Source organism: Bos grunniens, chromosome 10 (genome assembly GCF_055505025.1).
Source record: "Bos grunniens cultivar Pamir isolate PY7600 chromosome 10, Bosgru_T2T1.0, whole genome shotgun sequence".
Taxonomy (NCBI): domain Eukaryota; kingdom Metazoa; phylum Chordata; class Mammalia; order Artiodactyla; family Bovidae; genus Bos; species Bos grunniens.
In genome coordinates this window covers 13,012,154-13,034,322 of record NC_141174.1, presented here as the reverse complement: position 1 = coordinate 13,034,322, position 22,169 = coordinate 13,012,154, and the positions used below count along the sequence as shown (strand labels likewise).

The window sequence follows — 22,169 nt, the reverse complement described above, 5'->3', positions numbered from 1 at the left end:
GAGGTCTGGACTGAGTCTAGGAAGGATGAGCTGGAGATTTTGGGTGTGAAGCATGAAATTTTTGTCTGAACACTTGGAAGTAGGGCCAGTGCTACTTACACATTTTCTTTTAGACACCCTGAAACTTTGTATTAATGGTGTCTTCTGCTTAATTGCCTTATCCATGGATATCTGATTGCAGCCGTCTGCGGTGGTACAAAAACAAGAGTGGGCCCTTTTTGAAGCAGTCTCCCATCTGCTGGAGGCTATTGAAGTAGAGGACAAAATATAGTAGTTGCTGGAAATGTAAACAGATGTTGTTTTGATTACATTCCGTGAGCTGCAGGTTTCCATTGAAGTAGATGTTTTATGTCAATACAGCGGTGGCTCACGAGCTGCGGTGTCTAGCAGCCCTCCAGATGTACCGTGTTGCTCTGGTATGGGGAATTCCACGACCCTCACCACCCCCGTGACTGACTTCTCCAACCCCTTCTGTTTCTGCTCCTGCAGGACACAGAGAGGAAGCTGAGGTGTTAAGTGCCCCTGCGTTTTCATTTCACCAAAACAGAACTTTGCGATCCTTTCCCTTTCTTTCTTATGCACAAGAAGACTACTATTTATAGGGTTCCAAGACAGGTGAGAGTCATTTCCTAGGCAGGTTGATAAGGAGTCTAGGGGTCCCCAAGGAGAGAGGGGTCTGGAATTCTCAAGGAGGAAGAAAGGACAAACTTTTTTCCCTTCTCTACATTCCTTAGGATTATGTAACAATAATGTATCCTGCCTGAGGACAGTCTCTGGATTAAACCTTCTGGCTAATTCTGTCATTTTAAAATGTAAATTATGGGAGTAGACCTGGTCTTTACAAGGATGTATCCTGCCTGAGGACAGTCTCTGGATTAAACCTTCTGGCTAATTCGGTTACTTTAAAATGTAAATTATGGGAGGTCTTTACAACCTCCAGACATTCTTTGGATTCACTGGAGAGTATATAACTTCATTGTTAACACTAGCAAGCGGGTATTCTTTCTGCCCCCTTCTGATGCCTATGTCAGAAGCTTTGTCTATCTCCTTTACACTTTAATAAAACTTTATTACACCAAAGCTCTGAGCGATCAAGCCTCGTCTCTGGCCCCAGATTGAATTCTTCTCCTCCCGGGGCCAAGAATCCCTGTGTCTTCGCGTGATTCAACAACAACCTTTCACAGGTAGAATGTGGTAATGCTGTACTCCATTAAAATAATAGTTGTTATTCTCTGAGCACCTCCTGTTTGCCGGGATTGGGCCCATTGCTATATTCATTGCCTTATTTAGTCCTCAGTCTTCAAAGCTTTAAAGGAAGGTATACTGTTCCTACTGTACAAATAAAAAATTAAAGCTAAAACCAACCTGCTAGCAATTGAAGCAAGTGATGTAGTTTCTTCATTGTACCCCACAGAAGTCTAACCATGTGGGGGGATTGGGCTAAGATCTGACTAACACGTTTTAAGGGAAACATTGGCAAAAAATGGTCGAGGGAAAACATCCAAGATGATTTAATCATATCTATATATGTTTCTCACAGACAATATAACAGGCCTGAAAAATCACATTAAGGGGAGCTTGAGCAGTATTTTGATGTTAACATTCTTTCTTCTGTAGGAGAAAAAAAAAGACGCTATGGGAATAGATGGAAGAACCATCATAGCTAGCCCAGGAAATGAACGGTGTCCTGAGTAAAGAGATTTTGGTGAGTGAGAAGTAGGCTGGCATTGGGGGCACTTGTATGAGAAGTCAGAGAAGGCAAACTTGGGGGCCTTGGGCCATCTAGGGTGATTGGAGCATAGTGCCCCAGGGAGTGCAGAGATACACAGCTACAGAGCTGAGCAGAGAGTGGATCCTGATGGGTCCTGTATCTTATCTGAGGGCTCTGTAGAAGGGAAGCATTTAGAACAGAGGAGTAGTATGAGTTCATTTGACTTCATTGTAGGAGAAAGTGTAGATTTATGGAGAGAAGTTGGAGGGTTTTTTTTGCAGCAATCCAGGTGAGAAATGATGGTGGTCCTAACTTAATGTCATGACAGTGGCAGTAGATAAAACAGCACAGGTATAAAAGATTTTAATCAGGCAGACACCTGGAGCAAGGGTCTATGGGGACCCTTGCTAACAGTTTAAAAAGTATTGGGAGGGCTGTCTGGTGGAAGATGGAGATTATTCTGTTTATTTATAGAGGGCATAGTAAGGATTCATGGGAGAAATATATTTTAACTTCAATACAATAGGGTGGTCCAAAAATTGAAAGCCTTTGTTTACCATCCATCATTGAATGTGTCTGAGCATTTTAATTTGAGACATATTTTTAAATGCTTTATACATGCTATAGATTGAGTAACGATGCACAAGACACTGAGCCCACCCTTAGGGAGACTGAGATCCTGAGATAACTAACGGCTAATTAAAGTCAGTGAAATACATATTATTGATGTGAACAAAGAACTATGGAAATTCATTCTGTCCAGGGTCGAGTGGAGGTATTAGCCAAAATGATGGAAGCTGGCAGAGGAGTTGATTAGAGGGAAAATTTTTATGGTACTTGAAGGACAGCTGCATGGAATTGTCCAGGAAGTGTTTGGAAATATGAATCTAGAGCTTAGAAAATAGTCAGGGATGGGGGAATGTATTGCAGAGTTTTCAGGACAAGCAAGGATCATCAAAGCAAAAGTCCTCAAAAGATAGGCAGATACTATAAATAAGGTAAGTAGACAAGGCATAAGACAATAAGGAGGAGTGGGGACTGTGGCAAATCAGAAAGTAAATGACGTTCCCAAAAGGCATAAGACAATAAGGAGGAGTGGGGACTGTGGCAAATCAGAAAGTAAATGACGTTCCCAAAAGGCACTGATGCTTCTCAGCTCTAATGAAATGTTACAACGTAGGAAGATTAGCCTGTATTGCCAGTATGGAGATGCTTTCTAAATGAAGACAAGCATATGGATATTGGTTACTTTTTCAGTTAAAAATTTTCCCATGTAGTCTACATTTGATTTAATTATGTTCCAAAGACTATCAGATTTTGCCTTGTATGCTTTAAGGTGATTGTTGAAGCTATGAATACAAATCTTCGCACAGGAGTTGAGCACTGGTCTATATACACTGATAATCCTTCTCTAATGAATAAATCACATCTTCCTTAACGTACAGCCTTTCTTCTTTTATACCTGAGGATTCATGCTCCTGTGGTTATGTCTAAGGAGGTGAAGCAGTACATTATCAAACAAGGTGCAAAAGACAATAAGAGAGAAGAATGTAATATTAACTGGAGCCCAGTGAAGATTTGGTTGTTTACAAAGAACAGCCATGTATATAAGGTGATGACTGCGGCTGTGTTTTCAGACCTCAGGAAACATTGCTTTTCTTGTCGTCATACTTGTGTTGTAATTGATGTGAGTTTAATACCTCAGATGTGCCGCTTGGTGTCCTTGCACCCAAGATGGGACTGAAAACAAAATGGTTTAGGAGTCATTGAAAGAGGACAGGGATCAAAGATGGTATCCTAAATAACAACATTAGGGATGAGTGAGGAGGAGGACCAGAAAAAGGTAAATTTTAGGATGAGCCGAGAGGAGTGTCACCAAAACCAAGAAGGGAGAGAGCTTTAAGAAGAAAGGTCCATTTTGACACATTATGCAAATGAAAATTGGCGAGGCCATTGGTTCTAAAAGGTAGAGGCTTCTGATGACCTCGGAGTAGGCCGAAGAGCTGTCAAGATTCCAGGTTGCTGTGCCCTGGGCCGTGAGCGAGATCCCTGTGCAGAGCAAATGCAGACTGCTCCTTCAGTAAGTTTGGCAACACATGGGGAGGAGAGAAGCAGTCGTGTTCCAAGGATGAAGCAAGGTTAGAGAGAGGTTGTACTTTTTTTTTTAATGGAGTAGAATTGATAATATATTGAGATGAGGAGAGTGATCATTGATGAAGCAAGGTATGGAATGAGGCATAAAATGGAAAGATCAGAATCGGAGCAATTGAGAATTGTCCTCCTTTCACACAGGTAAAAATATGAATCTGTGGAGGTAGCAGAGAGGAAAATTGAGGGAGCTGATGCCTGATGACTCCACATTTCCTCTGAAATAGAATATGAGGGAAAGGGTTTGTAGAGAGAGACGGGCTACAAAAAAAAAAAAACAAACAAACAAACCACAACAACACACATTTAGAACAGCTGCTGTAGGAAATTTAACAGGGGTAAATAAAAGGATTGTTAAGGTTCAAATCAAGGCTGGAAGCCATTAAGTAGTAATGATCAGCACAGCTGTGAACATTTCTCCAACAGACCCCAGGAAGTGAAGAAAGGAGGCATTAGTTTGTTCCAGCATTGGAGGATGATCAGTGAGATTCAGCAGAAGATCAAAGGGTCAAAGGGGTGATAAGTGGGTGGGCAGATAGATAAATGGCCAATGCAAGACAGGCTGTGGGGGAAGTAAGAGGAGTCAGGTGAAAATGCATTTGATGAGAGAAAAGAGAGAGGTCCTAGGATGACTATTTTGCTTTGGATATTGGAATGAGCGACTCCTGTGCTAGGTGAGACTTGGATCTGAGTGACCGCTGAGGTTCCTTCTTATTCCAAGATTCTTTTATTATTCAGTTCAGTTCAGTCACTCAGTCATGTCTGACTCTTTGCAACCCCAAGGACTGCAGCACGCCAGGCTTCCCTGTCCATCACCAACTCCTGAAGCTTGCTCAAACTCACGTCTTTAGAGTCACTGATGCCATCCAACCATCTCATCCTCTCTTGTCTCCTTCTCCTCCTGCCTTCAATCTTTCCCAGCATCAGGGTGTTTTCCAATGAGTCAGTTCTTCGCATCAGGAGGCCAAAGTATTGGAATTTCAGCTTCAGCATCTATATTTTATTCTCTTACTATAGAAAGCGCAGCCAGTTCCTGTGCTGTTGTCGTAATTGTCATAGTAAGTACAGAAAAGTCCTGGAAATGCTAGTGTCCTGGGTTTACCTCTCTGGAATGGCCTCAAGAAAAATCATAAAGTAGATGATATTTCTCATTTGTACTCCTCTCCTTTGGTAATTTCATCTTCCTTTCCTTCATCATATCCCTAGTGGATCAAGCCAATGAGGGCCATTGTTCTATGACAGGAAGGCTGTCCTTAGGTCCTGCACAAGCCAAAACCTCTTGGTAGACACTTGTTCTCATTCTGTGTGGATCCAGATCTGGTCTCGAGTTACTTATTTTCATTTCAGTGCAGCTACAAGGAACTGTAGTCTCAAGTTGGCTTTTCGGGCTTTCTGACTCAAGTCACAAGGCAGGCTTCCTTTTGTTTTATTCTTGTTAATTCTCATAACTTCTCCTGGATGGTAGGTAATGTGAAGAGAAGGGGGAATTAAAAGAATGGAGCGATTAGCCTAGTGGACTTGAAATGAACAGACAGGGAGATTCAATACCAGGTGCTTTCCTGTTCCAAATCCTACATCTTGACTTGGACGGCTCTTCTGTGTACTTCCCAATTTCTGTACAAGTGCCAGTACCCTGACTTCGCTTGCCTCTGGCATTGGCTTTCAGTTTTAGGAAACACAGAGGTCAAACATGGGTTATTTCTTCAACGACCCTGCAGATTTTGCCCTGGGGACCAGCTCCCTTGCTGTGGAGGCAGCTGAAAGCACTAAGCAACAAATTTGAAATATGCACAGACTCTATCGAACCAGAGGGTTTGAATGCCGGCCAGGGCTTTAGTGCCTCCTGGTGTACTTCTGAGGTTGATCAAAGTCCCACACAAGTTCTGCTGGAGGAGAGAATCTTTAGGGGGATCTCAAGAGCAAAAATAGCCTTGAAACAGAAGCAAGAAATTCAAACAGCACGGACTGTCTGTAGGAACTTTGATTGCATGGCATTTAAGCTTCTTTCTCTGAGCTATCTCTACCTGAACAGTTCTTGAGGATAAATGTTGTGTCTTCTTTGTCTCCAGCTCTGGCTTAGTACAAACAGTGCCCTGTGTTATATGTTCATTCAGTATGTGTGTAAATCAGCCGCATGTCAGGATGACAGTTGCCCTCGCCCATCTCTGTTCCAGTGGTTTGTGAATGGTAAAGGGACTTCTTTCACTTTGTACCTATAGCCAAAAACTTTAGGTTCTTTCCAATGTCAAATGCTAGGGAAATCCTACCCCCAAAAGGAGCCCCACTGCTGTGATGGAAAGGATTTGGTTTTGAGAATCTGAGAAACCCAATTTTGAATTCTCACTCAACAACATGTTCATTTTGTGAGGCTAATTTCCTTAATCCTCTCTGTACCTCAGTTTCCTATAGGATTATGAGATCTCTCTCAGATTTGTACTAGGGTGAAATTTCCTCTTTTTCCTTCCCCTCTGACTTCCCTGGTACCTTATGCATATATCGCTATGGGTATGCTGTGTTATAACTTCACATAGGAGAGGCTTTGACTCTTCTACTAGGTGATGGGCAGAGACCACGGCTGCCCCCTCTCACAGAGGACCTGGAGGAGAGTCTGAGCTTGCTGTCTGTCAATGATTACCCGCGATACTGTGTGACGTGCTCTGGCCCTTTTGGTCTCTCTATACCAGTGTCCACCATAGGGTCATGATAATTTGCGATAGACAATCAAACGTCGATTCGATGGCCTACATGTACAGCTGCACTCTCTTTTGTTCAGAAACCAGAAAATTAGAAGTGGTCTCCAACCAAGAGGCACTCTTTAATTTATTTACTCAATAAAAACCCATTACGCATCTCCTATATGCTAAGCTCTGGGGACACCACAGTGCATAAAGAGAGACACTGTGTTTGTTCATGCAGGGCATGTATCATCAAGGGAGAGATGTGCATTAATCAGATACCCTCACAAGCAGAGGTACAGTTGCAGCAGTGATGAAGACCCCACAGTGATAGAACTTGGTGCTGCTGAGATGCGATGGAATCAAGACGGTCAGGAGGCAATTGTCTGAGGAAGTGGCTGTGGACAATGATATGAAGGATGGGTAGAGTTGACCAGGAGAGAGAGGAAAGAGCCTCACAGCCGTAGGGAACAGGGTGTGCAAAGCACTCATAGCGTGAGGGAGTATGATGAGGTAGTGAGATGAAGCCGACATGGCTGGAGTCCAGGGAGAAAGGTTCAAGGTAAGACTTGCCCGGGGGAGCCTGCTCAGGAGTTTGGTTCTTGCTTGAGCTGCAGTGGGCAGCTGTGCAGAGGCGAGGTCATCTGAAGGATCGGGCCCCTGCACGTGGGCCCAGCCTTCTCTCTTGAGGACATCTACCCTCCATGCAAGACCTGTGTCATCAAGAATTAGCCCTTTTTTTTTTCTCTTGGCTAACCACACTGGGTTATACATGAGTTGTGCATGTCCTTGTCTCAACTCACCCTGTCGCCTTAAGAGAAGGATGACGCATGCCCTCCCCATCCCATTTCCCCTTCCCGCCACCATGGACCAGCACAGCCGGCCGGATGCCAGAGTGGGCCGGAGAGTAATAGCTGTTGTTTCAGTTTTCTCGGGCTAATCTATCACACCTCAGCCAGAGACCCCAGCTCTGCTCGCCCAACGTTCTCTGTCCTGAGGTGAAACACACAAGCAAATAAACAAGTAGGGAGCTGTTTGGAAATCCTCTTTGTCACCACTGAAGCATGCTCATTTATTTAGCAAAATGCCCATAATTTTTAAATTGCCTGATTTAGCCGCTGGCTACTTGGTGTCTTCAAGGGGTCCCATCAGCAACAGTGCTTCCCCATTACCTGGAAAAACCAGGCAGGCTTTTGATCCCTGGAATTAATTCCCTGCGAGGATTTTCATTGCTTGGAGCAGCAAGCCGCTGGTTCCTGCAGGGGCAAGGCTGAAGTCTCCTGCCAATTCCCTATTCATGCTTGTCCCTCCCTCCACACCTACACCCTTTCTTTCTTTCATTATGCTCAATGGGTTCAATTCAATGGGAAATTGCAATTAAAACGTTTACAAAGCTCCAGTTTTCTCTGTGACTGCCCTTAAGAAGGCTAAACATCCACAATTCACTCTTTTTTTTTTCCAAATAAAGCACAATGACAAAGTTTCCAGGAATGTCTTTCTTACTGACACAGGCCCCCCCGAAGGGTATTAATACATTTGAAAACAACTCCACAATGAATTATAAAACCGGGGGCGAAAGGGAGAGAAGTTTTGGTCTTAAGGCAAGGGGGAGAAAATGAAATAAGGAGTAACTTTTTCAGAGCCCAACACCTTTGTCTGGTGGCCCTGCAGATCAGCTCTCAGTGGTTTGCAGCTTTTCTATCTTCCTTTCTTTCCATTAATTATTTATACCTCTGGTACCAAGAGAGGGGTCTTGTTTTCCTTTTAGGTGTAATTAGAGTAATCAAAGGTTTTGTAATGCTCTTCTGTTTTATTTCTATGTTTCTATTCAGTCTCTTTTCCTGTGCAAGAGACAAATATAAAACACAAAACAAAACAACAAAAAACCCGTTTTGTGAATTCTTGCAGGGAAAATTGGTTTTACCATAATAGCAATTGGCAGCAATAATTCTGAGGTGAACAACCTGGAATTACTCCCTTAAAGGCAGTAATTTGTATAGTGTGTATTATGAGAAAAGAGGGGAGGATTTGGTGACAGTTTAGGTGAATTTTAACACAGCTTTATCTTTTTATTTTGTGGTAAGTGGGGAAGCAAACTGTTGGCATATTCAAGGAAGGGTGTGTATTTGCATTTGATTTTGTTTCTGTTGAATAGATTCTGGTTTGAATGTCAAATTAAACTCCCAGCTTCCAAACACTGAATTCTTTTGTTGAGAAATTTACACATTCTTGAAAGGAGAGGAGTCCAAATGCAGTTATCCTTTAAAGGTAAGGTTAGGCAAACAATGAATTGACAATTTTTCTACCTTTTAATATTAACAAAACTTACTTCCTGCAGTTCATGATGGGAATCTTGTTTGTGCCACATCACCACAAGCATTTCCAAGGTGACAAAGCGATGTGTCACCAACAAGGCTGTTCCATCTTTGAATACAAGCTGATGGGAAGAGAAAAAGTCAAGAGCAAGAAACTGTTTTAGGGTTTTCCAACCTATTATATTTGTGTTTGCTCAAGATAGAGGGACCATTAAAGAGTCAAATAAAACAGTTCAACATTTCTTTAAAAAAGGAGTAAATGGATAAGGGATAGTATTACTGAATTTTTTTCACTTAAATCCACTCTTCAAAATATGTATGTTCCTTTTATTTACCTTGGCCAGTATATTTATATTTCCTTGTTTTTTGAATCAAATATATGCAGAAAAGCCTGTGTTTGTGTGTGAAGATATATACATGACTCTGTAAATATTCTGATTATTTATATAAAACTAGAGGAAGACAAGATGAATTCCTAAAGAATTAAAAGGTAGCTTGTTAGTGTTTATATGGGCTTATGAAGCATCTTAAGTGATTTAATGTCTTATGATCCTTGTTGTTTTTCATCTGGGAGAGAGCCCCCAGGTTCTCTCTCTATAAAATGTGGAGATAGTGGTATGGCTGTGAGTTCAATCCAGGGTTTCTCTTTTCTACATGACAGTTTCTTTCAAAGCAGCACCACAATGCCAGCCAGGAAGTAAAAGTAAATTCTTTATAAAAACCAGGTTTAAAAGGGTACCATGTTTCAAATTCCTCAAGGTGTTCCTCGGTCTTCAGCTGGCTTCCTAATGTTGAAAGGTGAATTTAGGCATATTAAAGTTTTTAAGAGTGTTTTTGAACACAAATCAACTCAAATTGGGTAGCATCCAATCTCGTGGATACAAAGGAGATCCGAGGATCTATACAAAATGAAAAGCTAATAGGCACAAAGGAGCAGGAAATAGAAAGTTATTCTAGACGAAAAAGCAGGTTGGTTATTACAGAGTTACTTTCCTTTAGGGGTTGCAAGGTCTATCAGGCAGTTCAGGCAGTTCAGTTCAGTCACTCAGTCATGTCTGACTCTTTGCCACCCCATGGACTGCAGCACGCCAGGCCTCCCTGTCCACCACCAACTCCGGGAGTTTACTCAAACTCATGTCCATCGTAACTAATGCTGATCTGGTGATTCCTGATTGACTGTTTCAAGACTCCATCTCTGGGAGAACCGAAACTGTAATTAATGTAAGTCTCTGCTGACATGGGGCTTAGCATGAGTGACTCCCTTTGGGGTCTATTTTTTTTTTTAAAAACACACCAAACATTTTTTATTCCTTTATCTTCAAGGACTGGACTTATTATTCCAGTTTAAAAAAACATTAAAAAGAAAAATCACTAAAGTACAAGCAGGGTAGTAGTTTTTATATGCATTAATATGTTCCCGTTATCCAGAATCAAGCAGTATTAATACTGTGTCATCCTTTCCTCAGTCTTTCATAAATTATAAAAGCAGCATATAGATATATTTTTCTGCTCTTAAAAAAAATATGAAGTTAAACTCTCCTCTTATACTTTGCCCTCAGCTAGATCCTATCCTCCCAAATTTCTCAGAGAAATCAGTCTTTTGAGTTTGGTGTATATGTTGGTCAAGGTTCTCGAGAGAGACAGAACATATAGGAGATATGTCTTTAAATCTACATATATAGATCTGTAACTTGGAATTTATTATAAGAAATTATCTTGTGTGATTATGGAGTCTGAGCAGTCTCAAGATCTGAAATCTGAAGTCCTGAGAAACAGCAAAGCTGAAGGTGTAAGTTCCAGTCTGGGTCTGAAGGCAGGAAGAGATCAATGGCCCTTGCTCAAGACTGTCGTGTGCATTCATGCATTCTAAATCACTTCAGCTATATCCAACTCTTGGGGAACCTATGGACTCTAGCCCTCCAGGCTCCTCTGCCCATGGGATTCTCCAGGCAAGAATACTGAAGTGAGTTGCTATGCCCTCCTCCAGGGAATCTTCTCAACCAAGGATCAAATCCAAATCTCTTGTCTCCTGCATTGGCAGGCGGATTCTTTACCACTAGCACCACCTGAGAAGCTCCCAGGACTGTCAGGTAGAGATAGTAAATTCTTTCTTGCTCAGGCTCTTGTTCCATTTAGGCCCTCGCCTGATTGGAGAAGGCCCATTGTCATTGGGGAGGGCAACCTGCTTTATTCAGTCTACCAATTCAAATGTTCTTCTCATGTAGAAGCATCCTCACAGACACACCTGGAATACTGTTCAAACAAATAATGAGCTACTCGTAACCCAACCAAGTTGAACATACAATTAACTATCTCAGTGTGGTTACTTGTGATTTTTAAAATATGCACTTCTGTGCACATACACATATCTAGAGAAAACTCAGCATATGACATTTTACATAGTTTATCCGGTTGACTTACACAGTAGAGTGATGTTTGCCTCCTTCTGCATCATGCTTCTTTCTTTCAACTTTGTATTTTTGATGGCTAAGTTCCTGATAGGCTTGATGTTCTGTTAATGGGTGTCAATTGATGTGAATCCTAAGAGATGGGTAAGATTGTGCCAGGTCAGGAAAGGAATGGGGCACAAAGAACAATGTTATATGCATAGGTACTGAGTTTTGTAAGGACATGGGATAGACTGTGGAAAGTCAAAGTTGCTAGAACTTAAGGGGTAGGGTCTCATATAGAAATTAAATGGTGCAGATATAGAGACTCTATAGTCTAGACCAGAGAATTTGAATTTTTACTAAGAGCCAAGGGATGTTATAAGTGGATTGTTGTTTTCTCTTGCTCCTTGGAAGGAAAGTTATGACCAACCTAGATAGCATGTTAAAAAGCAGAGACATTAATTACTTTGCCACCAAAGTCTGTGTAGTCAAACCTATGGTTTCTCCAGTAGTCATGTACGGATTTGAGAGTTGGACTATAAAGAAAGCTGAGCACCGAAGAATTGATGCTTTTGAACTGTGGTGTTGGAGAAGACTCTTGAGAGTCCCTTGGACAGCAAGGAGATCCAACCAGTCCATCCTAAAGGAAATCAGTCTTGAATATTCATTGGAAGGACTGATGCTGAAGCTGAACTCCAACACTTTGTCCACCTGATGTGAAGAAGAACTGACTCATTGGAAAAGACTCTACTGCTGGGAAAGATTGAAGGCAGGAGGAGAAGGGGATGACAGAGGATGAGATGGTTGGATGGCATCACTGACTCAATGGACATGAGTTTGAGCAAGCTCTGGAAGCTGGTGATGGCCAGGGAAGCCTGGCGTGCTGCAGTCCTTGGGGTCACAAAGAGTCGGACACGACTGAGTGACTGAACTGAGTTACTAAGTCACGTCCAGCTCTTTGTGACCCCATGGACTGCAGCACGCCAGGCTCCTCTGTCATTCACTATCTCCTGGAATTTGCTCAAATTCATGTCTACTGAGTCAGTGATGCTATTCTAACCACAAATAAGGTCATGTCCTTAGGTACTGGGGCTTAGGACTTCCACATATGAATTTTGGAGGGGCACAGTTCAATCAGTAGCATGGAGTGACAAAAATATTTCTTGCAGAAGATAATTCTAGCTCTGTTCAAAGTAGACTGAAATATAGAGAAATGATGGTGGAAGAATAGACATGAGGCTGTGAACTTATTGAAGGATCGAAAGCCACTCAGATACAGTCCAGCCCATCTCAAAGTCCTTATCCTCTCTGGGCACCATACTTTTCTTTAAAAAACCCAAAGGGAAACAGATACTTGGAATAACTATCTATAGATTCCTCAAAGTTATGTGTGATTTCTCATTTACCCCTAGTTCTTTTCTTTTACTTTCTAATGCAGGTTTTTCATTGTTCAAAGCACACATATTTTAGAATGTCCATTTAATTTAATCACATAGGAAATGATCTTGTTACAAAGATACTTTAACTATATACCTGTTGGACAAAACGGTTTCTAACTGCTACAATTTCTGAGTTTAATATCTTCCTGAAAAAGAAAAATTGAGGAGAAGAAAAAAATGAAACTCTCGACATTGATAGCATTTGGTCATAGTCGCATGCTGAGTCAGAGACAGTACTGCTTTCTAAGTTGCTTGTTTAAGTCTCAATTATGTCTGCTACCTTATATTTATGTCTTAATAAAATGTGCATGTGCAGCCTAGCTGTTATGGGGACAGTGGGGAGCATAAATTTGATTTTTGTTGACTTCTTCACATTTAAAGTCTCTACTTCTTGGTTGAATTAACATAGTAATTTAGCATTTAATTTCCTGGGGGGACCAGATGTTTTATTCCGTGTGTTTGTTTTATTTGTGTTATAGTTGTTGGGTCGTTTAAAATGAAATGACAAAGAAGAAAGAATGGTGCATACCAATAAATATGTAGTTTAATAATATTCAGAACACACATGCACAGTGAGAGTATATCCAAATACACATACTCCAATGAAGAATTATTCAGCATTGTCTATTTTTCAGCTGGATTCTCAGTTTGCTATTCAAGTTGATGGGAGTTTCCAGAAAAAGGGCTGGGAAGAAGACACAGGAGGAACAACCTATGGGGTGTAGGTTCTTAAAGCCTTTACATTGATTGCTTAGCATTTTAATAATAGCAGGAGAGTTACTGTGTTATATTTTAAGGACTCTAACATGGCATAATTTTCTGTTTTGTGGTTCCCACCAATAAAGGGAGAATGAATAGACCAAATTGAATGTATTTCTTAAATTGAAAGTGTTAGTTGCTCAATCGTGTCCTACTCTTTGAGACTCAAGGACTGTAGCCCACCAGGCTCTTCTCTTCATGGAATCCTTCAGGCAGGGTACTGAAGTAGGTAGCCATTCCCTTCTCCAGGGGATCTCCCCAACCCAGGGATTGAACCTGGGTCTTCCACATTACAGGAAGATTCTTTACCATCTGAGCCCACCAGGGAAGCCAAGCATAGATCAAATTTTCCCGAAGGGCACAGAACTCCTTTTACTGGGGCTGTTGGCTAAAAATGAAAGTGTTAAGGCTGTGAGAAGAAATGGTATCAAGAAAACAGAAGAGGAAAATGTCAGACAAGGATGGGAAATCCATGTACAGTTTGTGTGCCTGACCAACTCTTCTCTATCACTGCTTTAATTATGTCTTCTTCATCTCTCTTCTCTGTCTCTGTCTTCTCCCTTTGTCCAAATTAGTTTAGCTCTGTAAGCCCACAGTTAGTTGTATGGTGAAGACAGTCATTAATTAATTCTGTAACTATTGGCTGAGCTGAACAAGATGGATATAATTCCCTATCTTTGTGGAATTTTCTCTTTGAGTGAAGATTGGGAGTGGTTAACAAAATCATAAGTTATACAACGTATTTGTTATTTCTGTTCAGTCGCTAAGTCACGCCCGACTCTTTGTGACCCCATGCACTACAGCATGTAGGCTCCTCTGTCCTTTACCATCTCCCAGAATTTACTCAAATCCATGTCCACTGAGTCAGTGATACTCTGTATTCATCTCATCCTCTGTCACCCCCTTCTCCTCTTGCCTTCAATCTTCCCTAGCATCAGAATCTTTTCCAGTGAGTTAGTTCTTTACATCAGGTGGCCAAAGTATTGGCGTTTCAGCTTCAGTATCAGTCCTTCCAATGATCACCCAGGACTGATCTCCTTTAGAATGGACTGGTTTGATCTCCTTGCAGTCCAAGGGACTCTCAAGAGTCTTCTCCAACACCACAGTTCAAAAGCATCAATTCTTTGATGCTCAGCCTTCTTTATGGTCCAACTCTCACATCCATACATGACTATTGGAAAAAAACATAGCTTTGACTAGATGGACCTTTGACTATTATGACTATAACCTATCACTTATTACATAGTGTTAAATTCTACAGAGAGAAATAAAACAGGGAAAAGGGATAGAGTCTGAGAAGTTAAAACTTTACAAAGAATGGTCAGAGAAGAGACTGCTTTTCTGATAAATTTTAAAGTTTTGACTCTGTTACTTTTTAGTGTTTATCCTGTGGGAATTGAATCTTCTAGGAACTTTCTGTGAAAGTGACACAGAAAGTTCCAGTATCTGGATCCTGGTGATTAAATTGCTGCACATTATGGTCATTTTTTAAAAATGCATCATAATATTACAAGTAGGAGGGCATTTTGCTTCCAGCCTGAAGAATGTGATAGATTTATAATTCTAGACAATTACTGCAGGACGTGTAACCTCAGGACCTCTTCTATGCCTGTGTTTGGAATTGTCATGGATGGAAGTGCTTTGACAAGAGAAAACAATATGACAATTTATAAGAGAGCTATTGAGGATAAGCGGGATGTGATCGTCAACTTCTTTTTTCTGTGTGTTTCCTTGCAGCTCTGCCTCTTTGCCTTTGCTCTAGACAGAGTGTTTTGCGTGTGTTGGATTTCATTCATTTGGAAAATCACTGTGACAAGTTCGGAAGCTTGTGATGACCCTCTAGGTGGCCACTGCGTTGTGTACAAACCTCCCGTGTTGTTCTGAGTGACACCAGGCATCCTGTAAATTGGCAATTTGTCTGTCAGTTTCCATAACGCCAGTGACAGTAAAACAAAGACAAGTCTCTGTGATTCTAATCTGAAACGTTGATCCTCAGATTGTATGGTAAAAGGAAGGGGTAGTATTCCTCTGTACTCTTTGAAGAGGAAGGGAGAAAAAAGGAAATATCAAATTTAGGAATACTCTCAACACAAGTCGCCATTCCATGTCAGCTTAACGTGTAAAAGCAAACGTCATGGCTGTATGATGTTTGATAGCCCTGAGTAATGAAAGGCTGTTCAATAGCTTTTGGAAAACTTTGGACAGCACTCCCGCCACAGTTAGGGCTTCTTAGTAACCTGTTTACACATTGTTCTCCCCTTGTGTATGTGTGGTTTTTTTTATTTTCCCTTTTATAAATATTTGCATGTAATCAAACAGTTGGAATTTAAATATTTGCTTTTCCTTGCTGTTATTCCATACCTGAAGACCCTTTCCCCTCTTTTTTTGTCTTTCTGTTTTCTGTTAGGTGAAATAAGTTTACCAAGCCTCGAATGGAAAATAACAATCACAAAACCGATCCAATTTTAAACAAATTGTCCTAATAATAGCAATTATCATAGCTTTTTCCACATGTGCATTTACTGTAGAATATTTAGGTTCTGTCCTGGAAAAAATAAATCATAATCATTTACAAAGGTCTTCAGTATCTTTCTTGAAGGTGTATAGATGTGTCAGGAAGTCTCAGGGACACAGTAGAAACATAGGGTGAAACTCAGTTTGATGGTTTAACAGCGTTGCATTAGGCCCGTGTATAGGAAACCCTCTTGCCCTAGAACAATCAGTGTTAAATTCTTTGTACATTAATATTCTAAGCTGATCTATTTTAAGTTCTATGGCTTCTTAATTCTTTTCTGAAAGGACTTGAGAATCTTTGAAAAGTCGAGTCTTTGAAAACCCCATCAAATTTCTCTGAGTATGTTTCTTTGGTGGCTTCTCAGATGCCTTATTTTCGATATTGAATTTTAACACTGTTCTGGTTCAACACTTTTTCAATTCAGTAGGAGAAATAAAATTTAAAAACGTCAAATAAATAAAAAGCATTTCTTTTTTTCCCATGTATTGTCATTAGCAGTTGGCCCCCTACCACTGAATTAACAGTGAAATAAAATTTGGAAGGCTGAGTGGATGATGGATGGGTGAGTATATGAATGGATAGATAGATACATAGATAATAAAGAACTACCTTATGATTTCTCTGATTTCAAAAGATCTTGGCAAGGGGCTTGATTATCATTCATCCAATAGGCACCCTTAACAAATTGTATGGGAGAAGAGTTATTGCCATTCTTGAGTGATTGGTGGTTCCTGATTTTTCTTTTAAGAGTCAGACCCAATGCAGGATAGTAGGAGAAAAATGTTTCTCTGACTTTTATGAATGTCTATGAAACTGGTAAATATCTGTAATATAGCTACCACTATATGCTTCTACAAGCCAGTGTAAATAGGCTACCCAAAGACCCTATTGAGGAAGACACTTGGCAGCTTGCATTTGCACTCTTGTTAAGGTGGTCATCAGTGGTGTCCTGATCTTTGCTAACACTTACCAGGATGTGACTGGGGAGTAGATGGCACTGACTAGAGATACTGGTTTTGTTTTTTTTTTCATAAAAAAAATCATCGGGCACATCAAAAATCTCCAAGTCCAAGTAAACACTGAGTGGTTTGGGCTGGAATATAAAAGTAATTTCATAATGTAGTGTAATGGAAAGAGTGCAGCTGTGGTTTGAAAATACAGAAACAAGCCTCTCTTCTAACACAAAATTATTTGCAACCTTTGAATGTGTCAACCAGTCTGACCTAACTGATAATTAGGCTAATTTTCTAACAAGGTTGTGAGAACCGCATATGATAAAGCATGAGCAAACAGTTACTCTCAAGGAATGCCAGATACTCATATTGTTGTTGCTGGGTCACAGTGTTCATTCTGGTGATACAATTTATTAACTAAAATGATTGTTCCTTTTACTCTTGTCTCTCCATCTCTTCTCCCTCCCCTTTTGTTCCAGTGTGGTCAGTCCCTGTTGACATCCCACGATGAGCCATCTGTATGTGGCTTTCTTTCTTTCTTTTAATTTTTATGTAGGTATTTGATTGTTTTTGACTCTGCTGGGTCTTCACTGCTGTGCACGGGCTTTCTTTTGTGGCAAACAGGGGCTTCTCTCTAATTGTAGGGTGTGGGCTTCGCATTGCGGTGACTTCTCTCATTGCAGAGCATGGACTCCAGGCCACGTGGGCTCATTAGTTGTGGCACACAGGCTGTTACCCCATGGCATGTGGCATCTTCTAGGACCAGGGATTGAACCCACGTCCCTGCACTGGCAGGCAGCCTCTTTACCGCTGGGCCACCAGGGAAGTCCTCTGTGTTGAGGAAACCAGCATATTTCCACGCCCCTCTTTTAGCGATACTATGGACCACAGAAACAACTTTAGAGATCCTGAATATTAATTCTGCAGATAGATTTCAGAGTGCAAAGAGAATACTGACATGCCTTTAACTATCTTCCATAGGCACCTGCTGCAGATATATATCTTAGAGACAAATTAGCCTTTATTCTTACAGACATCTCACTGGACTATGTAAGAGAATTGCAGATTAAATCAGCATTTTCCTCCCGCTGGGCATGAATTAGATCAACGATGAAATGGGAGTCCTAGTTAATCGCTGTGATAGAGGTTACCAGACCTCTATGTTTGGTGGCTTAGGTCCTTAAAGAACCTGGAAAACTCTTTGCACTACAGACAGTACTAAGGGAAGGCTTTGCTTCTTAGTCCCTTCCTGTTGCAACTATCACCAATCTTTCTTTAAAAGCTAAGCCGGCATGTATTGAAGGACTCTATTTCCATTCCATTCCTTCCTGTCCCCACAGTTGCTATTGACACTCATTCCCTCTGGTCCTATCAAAGGCCAGTCTTAGTAGTTTAGCACAGTAAAGTGGTTAAAGAAGATTTTCTACAGCCCAACTGCTTGTCTTCACCCTGCAGCTCTGCCATGTACTTGCTGTGTGGCTGTGGGCAAGTTGTTTAACCTCTCTGTGCCTCAGTAGCCGCTTCACAGGAGGCTTGTTAGGAAGATTAAATGAGTTAATCTAGGTAAAGTGATTAGAAAAATACCTTGGCACATTATGTGAGTTTTGTTATATAAAATAAGGCTTAGTGGATTACTTACATCGCTTGCATTAGCTAGCTTATTACCTTCCATATGGACTGTGATAAATACTGGTGACTAAATAAATCAATAAATTAGAGTGGGGAAGAGGACACATGTGCATTCCATTTTTCTACTAAATAACTATGTGATCTTGCACATTTAAACTTTTTTTGGAGCTGTTTTCTCCTTTGTAAAATATAAATATTATTTATCCAACGTATTTCAAAGGATAATCATAATTATCCAAGTGATAATGTACTTATAATGAGTTTGGTATATACATGTGAAGTGTTATGATGTTTATATTTGGTCAAGTTACTGAATTAATTTCAGAGAGAACTGTGCTGAGTTAAATAGTTTTGACAGACATCCCTGATCCAGAGGTTGGCTGTCCTACAACATGAGTATCAGGACCTAGACACCCACAGCCTATATCAATTCTTGGGAATATAAGAAGTATTTCAGAATCCCCCATATCAGTCAAGAAGGAGGCTTCTCATTTACCTACTAGCCCACTTGAATATGTTTGGACACTTCTCCTTGCGAAAGTGTAAGGCGGTGAGAGACACCCTTAGCAAACCTTGGGAGCTTTTATCTTTCTTTCTCACATCCCTCCACACTCTTAGGCCATGTTCCAAGGACAGCGGTTTGGAGCTGTTTGTTTTTACGCTGATGGATGTTGCCGTCTGTAATCCGTGAACCGGAGCCGGGCTCTCCTTCCATTGCTGCCGGCGTGCCTTGTTGTGTTTATGAGCCTGACAGGCAGACATATCTGAGGCGTATCTCATATGCTGATCTGTGAAGGAGATAAGCCCCTCGTTTTGCTTGAGTGCAGACAAAACAAGCAGGTGGCAGAAAAGCCTGCATTGATTTCTGCTTGGGCCGGAGGGGCCAGGATAAGATCAAGTCCTCCTTGGACACACTTCAGCCTCTGCCATTGGATCATGTGACTCAAATTTGCAAAACCATTTAAGGGGGGGTGGGGGGTTTCTTCCTACCTCACTATACCTATTTTGTTTTTTGTTTTTTTTGATGTGGGCTATTTTTAAAGTCTTTATTAAATTTTAAAGTCTTTATTACATTTGTTACAGCATTGCTTCTGTTTGATGCTGTTTGGTTTTTTTTGGCCCTGAGGCATGTGGGCTCTTAGTTCCTTGACCAGAGATCCAACCCACACTCCCTGCCTTGGAAGGCGAAATCTTAGCCACTGGACCACAAGGGAAATCCCTCAACATACCTACTTTTATTTTTGCTTTTGTAAGCTGCTGCCGCCACTATTTTTATGGTAGAGGAAATTGAAAGCCAAATATATTTTCAGAGTTTAGAATCTCTTAATTTGTGTGATCTTTATGCATTTTATTTTTTACCCTTTGATTCAGGTTTTGCAGGAGATGCAGGTGCGATCCTTAGGTTGGGAAGATCCCCTAGAATAGGAAGTGGCAACCCACTCCAGTTTTCTTGCCTGGAAAAATCCATGGACAGAGGAGCCTGGATGGCTACAGTCCATGAGGTCACAAAGAGTCAGACACAAGTGAGCATGCATGAAAAGAGAAAGCCCCACCTATAAATTGCTCCATTTCAGTTGACCACCAGATTTTTCAGAGTAAAATTATTTTTTTGTTGAAGATAGATGATATAAATGTCCACGTGCACTGATAGATGGGGGTTGTTGTTCCTTGTTCAGTTGCTTAGTCATGTCCAGTTCTTCGCAACCCCATGGACTGCAGCACACCAGGCTTCTGAGTCCTTCACAGTCTCCCATGTCCTTCACAGTCTCCCAGGGTTTGCTCAAATTCATGTCCATTGAGTCAATGATGCCATCCAACCATCTCATCCTCTGTCGTCCCTAACTCCTCCTGCCTCAGTCTTTCCCAGCATCAGGGTCTTTTCTAAGGAGTCAGCTCTTCGCATCAGGTGGCCAAAGTATTGGAGCTTCAGCTTCAGCATCACTCTTTCCAATGAATATTCAGGCTTGATTTCCAGTTGAGGAACTTCAAAGTGATCAAATCCTGACTAGAGCCTGTGTTTTGATGCACACAATGTTATTTTTTTTTCATATTTATGATCATGGTTTACATGTCATGATTTCCCAGTGAGACCATAAGCTTCTTGAGGGCAGCAGGCCACTGATAATGAGTAATTACTTAGAGGATATAAAATAATTGCCTCTTACCATTCGACTGGTTCAGAAAGTGTGGATGGGATTCCTTCTCTCCACTGAAAACTCTGACTTTGCCAGCTAGTTTTAGTACTGTCCTCTCTTTTATGATTCCTTGATGATTGTTAATTGATTCCGATGGTATACATTTCAGAACTTTAATTAAGTCCTCCTTTCTGTCTAACTCGCAGCCAAAGCGTATTTTTCACTTATCTTCCTGCAATGCTCAAACATAAATTGATGCCAAACGCACTCTGTTTGATTACATTCCATCCAGATTTGCTTGCTTGCAAAGAGTACTAGGGCAGTAGCATTTACTTCAGGTGGTTTTTTGCTTTGGTCTATTTTTGTTTGTCTTTAAAGTGCTTCTTAGCCTTTTGGCTAAGATTAAGTGTATTTCAGGTAGTTTTACAAAGAGCCGTCCCTGGCCTTCAGTGCGTATGGCAGTGGGGGTGGGGGCAGGGGCACAAGAGGGAAAGAAGTTAGATGTCTTCCCCAGGCATTAATTAATTTATGGTGGAAATGTAAAGGAGGTCAGATGCCACTGGCTCTTTGCCAAACTGAGCTGTAGAAGTGTTAGCTGAGACATAATTGATACGAGGGGCTTCCCTGGTGGCTCAGCTGGTAAAGAATCTGCCTGCAATGAGGGAAACCTGGGTTCGATCCCTGGGTTGGGAAGATCCCCTGGAGAAGGGAACAGCTAGCCGAGTCCTGGAGAATTCCATGGACTGTATAGTTCTTGGGGTCACAGAGAGTCGGATACGACTGAGTGACTTTCACACATTTTCAATGCATATGAAGGCGTGGTCTGCAGGGTCCTCCTACCTGTACTGCTGCGCTAGCCAAGGGCATCCTGCAGCTCTGTGGTGAGAGAAGCCCTCAGGGTGTACTCTTGTCTTAGGGAAGAAGAGCAGCCTCCAGAGGAGAGGTGTTGGCAGTGTTGCAGTTGCCTGGTCCCTCACTTGATTCTTGATTCTGAATGTTTGATTACTCTTCTTTCTTGTGGTTACTTCTTAGATAATGGTGACTAGCAAGGAGGAAATAATGTTTTGTGGGTTATCTATTGCTGCTAAACAAATTACTCTAAAACTGAGATCCTTCAGTAAATAAGAATGCATCACAGTTTCAGTGGCACAGAAATCCAGGTGTGGCATAGCTGGGTGACTTGCTCAGTGTGCTTCAAAGGCAGCAGTCAAGGTGCCAGCCAGAGCTTCATTCTCAAGGTTCAACTTAGGAGGGATCTTCCTCTAAGCTCCTTTCTATGGCAGTTGGTAGGCCCTAGATCCGTGCTGACTGCTGGCCAAAGACATCAGCTCCTTGGCATGTGGACCTCTCTGTACAATAGCTTACAGGATGGTGGTTATCTTCAGTCAGTGAAAATGGGAGAGAGAGATGGCATAACCAAGCTAGAAGCCACTGTCTTTTTCAATCTGACTTTGAAAGTGATTCCATCACTCCTGCTATATTCCATCCATCTCTTAGATG

The 22,169-nt window shown here is 41.4% G+C and overlaps 1 protein-coding gene across 10 annotated transcripts in view; it reads left to right on the top strand.

The window, feature by feature from the left end:
* The window catches only part of NRXN3 (neurexin 3), a 1,787,606-nt gene that overhangs the window by 937,637 nt on the left and 827,800 nt on the right, over positions 1-22,169 (top strand). The window contains exon 14 of one of the 10 annotated variants that reach the window (XM_086319420.1): positions 15,175-15,399. The exons of 8 other annotated variants lie outside the window; for them this stretch is intronic. In XM_086319420.1, coding sequence (XP_086175546.1) covers positions 15,175-15,269 — 95 coding nt within the window. In that variant the 3' untranslated portion in view covers positions 15,270-15,399. Of the gene's footprint in view, positions 1-489; positions 1,059-15,174; positions 15,400-22,169 lie in introns of those variants that run through there. One more of the 10 variants, XM_086319418.1, reaches the window with a different exon arrangement.